This window comes from Nelumbo nucifera, chromosome 2 (genome assembly GCF_055504915.1).
Source record: "Nelumbo nucifera cultivar China Antique chromosome 2, China Antique-T2T, whole genome shotgun sequence".
Taxonomy (NCBI): Eukaryota; Viridiplantae; Streptophyta; class Magnoliopsida; order Proteales; family Nelumbonaceae; genus Nelumbo; species Nelumbo nucifera.
This window is the reverse complement of record NC_142650.1, coordinates 109,080,770-109,091,507: the sequence shown is the minus strand read 5'-3', so window position 1 is coordinate 109,091,507 and position 10,738 is coordinate 109,080,770. Positions and strand designations below refer to the sequence as shown.

Sequence of the window (10,738 nt, the reverse complement as noted above, 5' to 3'; positions counted from 1 at the left end):
TGGTTAGTATGATGTTTATGCAAAAGCAAATAGTGGGAAATAGGCTTTTATGTATCATTCAACCCAATTCAATCCAATGTTGTCAAAGGCAATACAACTAAATATAATAATGGTTGATCTGTAGAGACCATAATTATCATCACATTCATCATTAATATTGACTGTTGTTTTAAAGAGATTTATGGTACAGCATCACCAGTAACAATTAAAGACTGCCATACTTACCTCGTTAGAAAGTGAAAACGCAAAGGTGCTACACCAGAAGAGAGAGAGATCAGTCAAAGGTCTATTGAAATGTCATTTCAAACTACAATACATCCATAGTAGGTTATGTATGTACTATGCGGAGTTGTCAGTAGTGTGTCGCAAATAACCCCAACCAATGGAAGATTGGCTCCACACTGTTTAACTCTCTCTCTCTCTCTCTCTCCAACATTTAAACTAATCTGCCACCAATATCAGTTTCATTCCCCTTCAACCTTATTAGTATCTTATATTACTGGGTATAGTTTGGGAGTACGTTCTGGTCATCTAAAGTTCTACACCTAGCTAATACTGGTCCAATCAAGATACACCACCTCAGCCAGGTGCACGTGAGTCGACATTACCAGGATGACGTGGTAGATTGTGATATCCTCCGGTCACCATAGAGATCTGTACCTAGTTTGGTACTAACATGATTAATCACAAACCCTAAACTTCAGCTTTATTATCATGCAAATCAAACATTCTCTCTCTCTCTCCCCACACAACCCTCCAAGCTAATCATTTAATTTGAATTTCCAAGAGGCAGTGAATCTCACATGGTATAAGTTCCATCCATCAGCAAACACATCTCTCCACTACCCAAAGCGAAGGGCATCATATGCACCTAAAAAGCTGATGCATTTGCAGGTTGAAAAGCCTCCCCAACTTCATTTGGGACCAACTATATCCTCACTCGCCTTTGCTATCCAGTATCCAGGAGCTTGTACCTTACCAACTTGTGGATTCCAGGACCAGTGTGATGCTGAAAACCCATATAAAGATTTTGTTTCAGAAGAAAAAAAATGAAATAATTGCAGACAAAAGTTGCTGATGAGAACATCCAAATGGATAATCCATGCACTCTCATCCCCAAAAGCAGAAGAGATCGGTTTATTTTTGAGACATCATCCAGAGGGGACCCGTTCTTTGTTAGAAGCATAGATGTTTGTACTTTGTACGTATGTACTCTGTCTCTACTATGGTTCTGTGACTTTGTGTGGATGTAATACATGAGAAAGACTGGTAATTTAATGACTTAAGAGGTTCTTTGTTATAAGGAATTTCCTTCTTTGATTTCTAGCTTTAGCTAGATGGGCCTTCAAGTGCTGCTGAGCTTCAATTTGTTCTGCAGTTTTTAACTAACAATGAGTTCAACTGAGATACTCTCCCTTTAAGAGTGCAAAACTAATGAGTTTTTGTTATGCAATTAACCGATCTTTCCTTAGAACCATGATGTCCATGGGACACCTTAAAAGCAGAAAGGGATGAACAATGAAAACCATATACATGAAAGCTAAACCAAATAATGGATTTACAGGAACTTGGGCTTACATTGATGTACGTATTTGTCTATCTGATACTAGGATTAATTAGTAACAAAAGAAGGAAAAAAAGGGAAAGAAAAACAGCTCTCACAAGTAATTTAGACGTTAATTAATCTGTTCTTACTCAGAGAAAAAACTGTCTAGGCCGAGTACCAGCTAGCTCACAAGACGAAATACTTAATCACTTATAATTAACCTTATAGACCTTCGTCATCTGAGTATCACTGTGAGGATTCATCATCTTGTTCGATTTCTGACGCAGGTTCATCTTCTTCTTCAAAGCAGTCAATGCCGTAAGCTGCGTGGCCATGCCCAAAGGCCTTGATATGGTCCTTGAGAGATCTCTTGTGCTTGAAATCAGACCCACAAATGCAGTACCACAGCTTCCCACAGTTCTTCTCGTGGGTTCTCCAGTCACCCCTCACTGCAAAGGCCTTCCCACATTTTCTGCACATGAAAGGCTTGATTCCATGCTTTCTCTTGTAATGGGTCTGCAGGGTTCTGAAATCCTTGAGTGGTTTGGCTCTTGGGTGATCGATATTGTTCCTGCACCCTGGTGCACAGCAATAGCAAGGCAGCCTCAGCATGGCTGTAGGCTGGGTGCCCCTTAGCGACTCGGGCCCTTTTCTATACTGAGATCCATGCCCCCACATATGCATCTGCAAATAAGAACACCCAGATACTAAGTCTAGCTATCTCCACTAAGAGTTGGGGGAGGGAACAAAACGAATCAAAAACTACAAATTCAAAACCCACTATCGCTCAGAATTCGAGAAAACTACACAAAAAAAATGTTATCTAGTGGATCAAAGTTGAACTTTCTGCTCCAATTCTAATCTTTCCTTTAGGAGACTTTAAGGATATGTATTGTTTGCTTGTTCAAACCACGACGGATTCTGGAATTTGCTATCTTACTGGATACGAAACAGCATTTATCATCTAAATCATGTAGGTATCTGAACATCACAGAAACAAAAGAATGCATCCTTAAAACCGGGTCCTCTCTCTCTCTCTCTCAAACTTGAAGGAGAAGGAGAAGGAGATAACATATCCTTAACCACGAAATATTTGATAATTGGACTTAAGTGAAAGGTTGTGTCAAGTTTTAAAAAGAAAGAGAGAGACCAGGTGCTCAAGTAAGAAAAATTAATGAACTCCGAAGCTGTCATAAGTTGGTATTGGATCAACGAAAGGAGCTATCCTATTCCTATGTAAGGGTTTTTTCATGCATGTGGGTTGGTTTATTACAGACTGGAGTGTGCAGATTGGGAAGTTCTGTTCTTTGACGAAGATCATCTGAACCCTGGAAAAACAAATTTTCAGTTTTATACGCGTGCCATTGTATGTTGTGTGGAACACAAACTTCGAAGTACCCAAAGAATAAATTGCATGTGTAGGTCAATCACATAAAGAAGACACTGATCTGAGCCAAATGTGTATATATTCAAATCCCAAGACTCATAAACCATGCAAGCTTAAACAAAAGTAAAAATATACCAGTGAGTATAAAGATACAATTAGAAGATGAAGAAGATGAAGATGAAGATGAGAGATGGGATTTTTTTCCTCTTTTTTAATAAATTATAAAGAGGAACCTAAAGGAGAAGAAAGGAAAGGAATGTTCCTGAATCGTGGTTCATGTCATGAAAAATACCTGCATGTTATTGTATCTATTGAAGGTCTTGCCGCAAACAGGGCATGAGAACTGTGTAGGACCAATGAGTATCTGAGAAGGGGTAGGGATCCAGTATTGACCCTTGTTGAGTCTGGTCGTTGTGAATCCTGAAGCAACAGTAACTTCTTCCCTGTCTGTCATTTCTGTAGAGGAAGAGACCCTAGAGATCAGATCAGCAGCACTAGGGCTGGGGAGCCCAATATGTAGGGCAACAGTCACGGTTTCGTCGTCAGCAGTACTAGAAAAACTCTCATCTTTCGTCTTGTTCTTGTCCTCATCCATGGCGCTGCAGGAGGGCTCTTCTTCTTCTTCTACATGTCTAGATGGACTTAAGCTAAGGAGGGGAAGAGCTTCCCTGAGGGGAGGAGAAGGAGGCGGCGACTGATAGTGAACAAAGGTGTTGTTGCTGCTGCTGCTGCTGATTAGATTATTGGGGTAGTAGTTGTAGGCGTAAGGAATATGATGAGATGGGTTGGAAGAGGATGTGGAGGAAGAAAAGTGGTGAAGAAGAGGGTTGAAGTTGAACCAACCATTGAAGAAATTAGAGTAGGGGTCGGCCATGGTGAAAGGTGAGGAGAGAATTTGGGTAGATGGGTTAGGTTATTATAAAGAGAGAGAGAGAGAGAGAGAGTTCTAAAGAGTAGATGGTAAAATAAAGAAGTTTAGGAGAAGACACTGGAGAGAATTTTAAAACAACAATAATAAAATATTGATATATAAATGAGAAGAAATCACCTGTTTCTGGGATTTAATAAAAAAGTAGTGAGAGAGAGAGAGGGAGGGATCGGCTAGTGAGAGAATGAGATAATCTTGGGACTTGAAAGAACAAGCTCCTTGTTGGAGACTGTGTGAAAAGGAAAAAAAATACCCACACCAACCCAAGAACAGAAGGGGAAAAATTAAAAAAAAAAAAAAACAAGTATGTAAGAAGAAAAAAATGAAAATTCAGAAAAAGAGAAAAAGAGAAAGTCAGAGATTAGGGTTGGAATTTGTCTCCCACCCCACACGAATGTGTTGTATGCCTAAGACTCATCAGAGAGAGAGAGAGCGAGAGAGAGAGAGAGTGGGTACAACTACAGACATACATATACAAGAGTTGGCCTTTTGTTTCTCCTCTCCCTTTACTTTCTCTTGCTCAGGAAGCATGTAGTTTCACTCCATGCCGGCATTTGCTTCGGTTGGCGGGCTTTGGTCGGCTCGGCTCAGTACGAGCTGAGAGACTGTCCCAATCTCACTCTCATCTTCATTGTCTTATACATCTACCACTGTTCACACTCCATATATGCACATCCAGATCGATTACTGCTCCTGCCGTCACCCACTTCCCTCCTGCGGCCTTCTGGCTCTTCCCATTTGGAGTTTATAATTACAACAGCTCAGCCTCGGCTTCAGTAGTTCAAGTGCATGCTGTGTTATGTTATAACAGAAACATTTGTGTTTTCAAGATTTCACTAACAACCAATAACCACATTTATTACGGTTCTTGAGATGCCTTTTCTGGTATACATTATGTACTGGCTACGACTGTAATTCCTATATATACAACCATGTTTTCATTCATGTCTTCCCTTCAGGCAACTGGTTAATTGATGTAGGGGGGGGGGGGGGGGGGGGGGGTGATTGATTGAGGAAAGCAGCTATGCTTTGTGGGTCTATCTTTATTAATGATATTGTTGCTGCAACCCCATTAAATAAAACACTATGATTTACTACTTAAAACCCATTTTGGATCCTTCCATCAATGATGATTATTGGGTGATGATTCATATATATATATATATGATCCTGATGATCTCTCTCTGGACTCTGATCCACGCATCATGAAAGTAAGCAGTGTAACTTGTTAATTAATCATCCCCTTACAAACTCATTGGCCTATCTCAAATATCAATCAACAGCTTAATTTTCTTTATCAAGGAAGCAGGCATCATTTATTGTTATATATTCATCTTAAAATGGGCATATTGGTTTCTTTCTTTTTTTCTCCCTAGGTAATCAACCAACTGATGATAGATGTGTGATATATAATTCTAATTAATTACCTTACATAAAATTCATGATCATCTCTATCTTGTTTAAAGCATTTTATAAAGTTTTGAGATTAATGCTGATCTTATTAGTGTGATGGATCTCTCTTCTAATCAACAAAGTTTGGTTAATTGATGAGAAGATCAATATATAACAATGTTATATACTAAGCACCAGTACTCGTGGGTTGAGCCTTGAGGGTCTATCTCATCTTGCTTGTGTTGCATTTAGTACGTGGACATGATAGAACTGTTGGAGCATAGTACCTAGAGATGTCTCTACAGAAATAAATAACAAATGGAGGGAAGGTGGGGAGCTCCCATTTAAGTGAGAAAGTGAAAGCCAAATATAAGCCCAGTGATTGAAAGCAAGTTTCAGCCGGGAAGCCGGCAAAGAAAGCGATGACTTATAGGCATACAGCTGTTTGTCCCTTGGCTTTTTAGAGATTGGGAAAGAAGCAAATACGTGGGTTAAAATTTACATCAAGTACATGAGACCATAAACGTATTGCTAGCTGCAACCTTTACCACCCAAATCACTTTCTGTTGGCCCCTAGCTACGCTAAAACTCACAATCACAATCACTCACACACACACACAGAGTCAAAGGGAAAAACTTAGAGACTGGAGACATTTTGGATGATTGCTAGCCAGAAGAATGATTGCACCATCAATCTAGGCTTTACTCGCTTAGCTTGGCTTACCTTTATAACGTGGATCAGAAGATTACAGTTTAAGCATTCAATGCTTTTTACAATTTCCCCATCTCACTAAAGCAAAAGGAATTTAAAGAAACAACTGTTGAGCGTAGTACCACCAGTCTAATTCAACTATTCAAGTTTGGACTCTCGGTTCCCAAAACCTTATTCAGAGGGATATTGATCATCTGTAGCGAATTATGGCTCCCAACCCACTACATTAGTTTGTCACTTAAGAAAATTAAGCCAATTGTCTTCCTTCTATTATTAATATAAATTTTGCATGCTTAAGGCCGGATACAGTGTTGTAAAGTGATATAAAAGTAGATTCAAATTAATGCTTGTGATGAGATTGACCATCCAAGTAATTAACCTAACACTAAAAAGGCTCCCCATTTATTTGATATTGTAAGAGGAGTTGGGGCAAAGCTTAGATGATGATGAAGATGATGACTCATGCATGGTGGAATTACATTAATACATCTCTAGCTATCTATTATGATATATTCTGGTTGACTAGTTTTTCTTCTTCTTCTTCTATAATGGAGTTAATTTTTCTGTAGGGTTTTTTACAAAAATAATGATAAAAAAAATTTATTCTCAATACAGGAAAAGAATCAAAGTTGAAACAAGCTAGTAGCAGAGGAACTGACTATGATAGTGGGTTATTGAGAAATTTGGAGGTTATTTAGTATGTATTTGGTTTGGTGGGCGTTTATTGAGAGTGTTTATTAGATTAAGTGACACCCCATAAAGTTGCTTTCCACCTCAGCTTAAAATGCACCACATCAGCATTTAATTTCAAGAAATGTCTTTGGGGGAAATGAGAAATTGATATTTCCCCAAATACCCTATGCGCACAAACCAAAGCGTTTAAATTTTTTAATGTTTATTTAATAAATGGTGAAACCAAACAATGATTTCATATATAATAAACACAGACACCTATGTGGCACTGATGTAATGGTATTTTTACAATAAACACCCACCAAAACCAAACATAATCTTAAATATTATAGGCGTTTAAGCCAAGAGGACTAGAGGGAAGCTATTAAAACTCTGGTGAATTTGGCTTCCATCACTTGCTCCTATCAAATATACGAGACACTTCACCCAGAATTATATCCCAGAGCTTCAAAATATCCCACATTTCCAGGGAAATCATTTGATCCAAGGCCATGCCAGCCAATATTATGAATGTATAGTCAAAAAGACAGCCATGCATGCAGAAAGATTTCCCATGTCATATTCATGGTCTCATCACCAGTCTGGACAAAAAAAGGAACAGCAAAACATCTATTCACAAAGTTAATGCATGTGTTGCGTGATGTAAATAATGAGGTATACTGGGTCAATTCCCAAAATCCCTGTGGTAAATTCATTTCCTCATTCTCTTTTATCAAGACGGGTGAGATCGTATTTGGAAGAAGAAGAAGAAGCAGTCTGATATGCCTCTATAGTCTAATTAGATCTTGTTGGGATGAGAGCTAGAGCTTATTTTTTAATGTACTCTGAAGATCGAATTTGTTTCTGCAGTCTGGTGAACCATCATATTTGAGTTGCTGATCAGAGTGGACACTGCAGTTTCTTCTATATATTTAAATATGAGTACGAGAGGTATTCTTGTCATTACAAAAGTTCTGGAGTAAAGGAATTAAATAATTATCTCTGCACCATTAATAAGTTGATGAATGGTGACCCAATAACTTATTAATTAAGCATATGTAGGTTTTTCAGTTTCAGAGATAGAACCAACACGCTAAAAGAGGGATGTTTAGGCTATGTTTGGATTGAAGGAAAAGGAAGGGAGAAGTAAGGAAACCAATACAAGATTTGTAAAGGTTTTTCCACCTTTTCCTTTCTTTTCCTACCTTTTCCTTCAAACCAAACATGGTCATGTTTGGTTCAATTCTCGTTCTTTCTCATTCTTATCGAAGATGAAATTCTAAAATGGACAAGAATAGGAAAAATAGGCATAATGACAAAATATTGCTATGAACCAAACACATTTTTCCCTTAAACAGATTCTTTTCAGATTGACAAGTGTCCTATACTGCTCATTTTCATTCTTCAGGCTATGGAAGGAGAACAAATACAATTATGTACTGTGCAAATACATACAAAATGCAAGGTTTTGTACACTACATATTTGTATTTGTACTCCTTCCAAATAGAGCCTCAAAAAAAAAAAAAATTGTGTCAGTATTCATAAACCGCCAGCCTAGGTCTCCAAAATTGTTGGCATAGATGTTTTGTAAAAGTACTTTCGTAAGGTCCTTTTATAAAATTACTTCCATAAAAGTGCTTTAATAAAAAGTACTTTCGTAAAAATACTACCATAAAAATGCTTTTATAAAAGTACTTTTGTATGAATGCTTTCATAAAAGTACTTTCGTAGAAGTGCTTTAGTAAAAGTACTTTATATAAAGTGCTTTCATAAAAGTGCTTTTATTTAAGTGCTTTCATAAAAGTACTACCGTAAAAGTGTTTTTATAAAAGTACCTTCATAAAAGCACTTTTATATAAAGTACTTTCATATAAGTACTTTTTATAAAAGTATTTTTTTTTTATAAATATGCTTTCAGAAAAGTGCTTTAATGTAAAAGTACTTTATTTTCGCAAAAGTACTTTCATAAATTTACTTTTATAAAAATGCTTTTGTAAAAATACTTTAATATAAAAGTACTTTTATAAAAGTGCTTTCATAAAAGTACTTTTGTAAAAGTGCTTTCATAAAAGTACTTTTGTAAAAGTGCTTTTACAAAAGTAAATATCTATGGTGGTAGTTTTGTAAGCAGAGTTTCCTAAGAATGAAAATGAGCAATATGGGGCATGATTATTTTTCATGCTGCAGGCTACTCAATTTTTGTGCTATGGGGTTGATTTTTCATTCTAGAAAGAATGTGACTCATGGTAAGAATTTTGTAACCAAACGCTCTAATGTTATTCATTATTGGCCACTCTTGCTTAGAATGAACCAGAATTAAAAAAAAAATGAGAAACATGGCCTTATGCTCAGAATACCTTTTTTTTTTTCTTTCTATATATAAATATGGATTTGATAAATTCATTGGTGGCTAATTAGGAAATTGTGCTTTTTGGGTAGATCAAAGTTCAAATGTCAGGAGGTACTCAACAGGCGGCTTTGATATGGCACTAAATAGATGACAAAGGGCATGGATTGAAATAGTGAGAAATGGTTTAAGGATCCAAAATTTGACAATGGATATGGTATTGAATAAGATGGAAGTGGTGGAACAGGAACCATGTAGCTCCCCCATATAGGACAAAGTTTACATGAAGATGAGAAATTTGATACTTTCTCCATTTCATGATTGGCTTAAAAATCACAAGCCAGTAGATTCATAAAATCTCATTTTTTTTCTAATGCATTTGCTGATTTTAATCAATTATATATAATTGCAAGCAATATGGCTACAGTATTAAACTGATCAACATTGTTGTATAAACAACTGGTCAATTGAATTATTTTATAAATTTTAAGTAGTTCTTGCTAAGAATGTGTTAAAGGATGTTAATAGGCTCTGCCATGGATTAAAAAATATAATAGTTGCCACATTGTACAAGATTGCTTAGACCACCAAATAGTAGTTTGTGCTAGACTCGAAGCAATATCCCTTGTGTAATAAGTTACTATTTCAAACAGTCAGATGTGTGCCCCATTTCCATCCATTTTTAGCCTTGTATGAGCATGAATTTTCGCTTCTGTAAATGGGTTTTGAGGATCACGTGAACCCAAAAGCACTAATTAATTAAATTAGTTTATGTGATAATTATTTTTATCATTAAACGTGTATTTTCATTTCAAAGCTGATGTTTCTTCTATGAAACCGAAGCTTGCATTTTTCATGTTCATGTCTTTTTTTTTTTCTATTTGATCCTTGCAAGGAAGGCATTGGAAATATCAAGCTAAGAGAGAAAATTCAAAACCATGTTCAATTTGAAAGGATTAAGACTTAATTACATCTCGATTTGTAACCATAGACCAAACCAATACATGAAGTAGTTCTCTTTAGAAAACCAATTTTTAGTTTCAAGTACTTAATGCTCTGGATAGTACTCCCAGTATCAACACTTGGAGAAATCCAATAACACTTTGTTCGTTTTTTCAGAAGACCCAACTTTTGTTTATATTCAACCCACAAGAACCTTTCTTGGATGGATCCCCTACTGAAGGACCAGTGGATTGATTGACATATGACAAGCACCTCAAGCCAATATGGAAGAATTCTTTACTTAGCTCAAAGCCTCTTCTGTGTTAATATTAACAAAATTCTTGGGGATTGGACAAGCAGCAATTCATTTAGGAATTCCCATTTCATGCACACTTTCAATACAGGGAGAAACATGGGTGGGAGACATTAAAATGCTTCTGGGCTTAGGGTTATCTTACCAACAAGAAAGAAGAAACACATAAAGCCAAGCACATTAATTAATTATCTGAACAATGAATTAACTAATTAATAATCTCATCTGGGTATAGAGCCCCAGAGACTAGAGATCTGTAAAATGGATTTAAATGAACGGTAACCAAAACAAAAAATCAGACCAGCAATTCAGACGAGCTTCCTGTTCTTGACTAGTCTCCATCCGTGCTTCTATCCCTTCCTGTTCCCAAGATAGCACGAGTGTGTGGGATTACTTTTGAGTCTCCTTGTCCATGTTCTGTTTTCAAACTCCCAAACATCTCTGCCTCCATGATCACGAAATTCCAGAAGGATTATATTATCAATTACTATTTTAACA

At 36.7% G+C, this 10,738-nt stretch overlaps 1 protein-coding gene across 1 annotated transcript; it reads right to left on the bottom strand.

Annotated features, from left to right (window-relative positions):
* Window positions 1-1,514: 1,514 nt before the first annotated feature.
* NTT (C2H2-type zinc finger family protein) lies at window positions 1,515-3,944 on the bottom strand. Its single transcript, XM_010248625.3, has 2 exons — window positions 3,226-3,944; window positions 1,515-2,230 (listed from the first exon to the last, which is right to left on the bottom strand). The coding sequence occupies exons 1-2, from the start codon at window positions 3,805-3,807 to the stop codon at window positions 1,793-1,795; spliced, it is 1,020 nt and encodes a 339-aa protein (XP_010246927.1). The 5' UTR covers window positions 3,808-3,944; the 3' UTR covers window positions 1,515-1,792.
* Window positions 3,945-10,738: the final 6,794 nt, after the last annotated feature.

What these genes read in the sequence shown, in the direction of transcription:
- NTT (XM_010248625.3), bottom strand. Translation starts at nt 3,807, where the DNA reads ATGGCCGACCCCTACTCTAATTTCTTCAATGGTTGGTTCAACTTCAAC. An exon ending in ATAGATACAATAACATGCAG is followed by an intron (nt 2,231 to 3,225) that starts GTATTTTTCATG and finishes TCTTATTTGCAG; the next exon opens with ATGCATATGTGGGGGCATGG.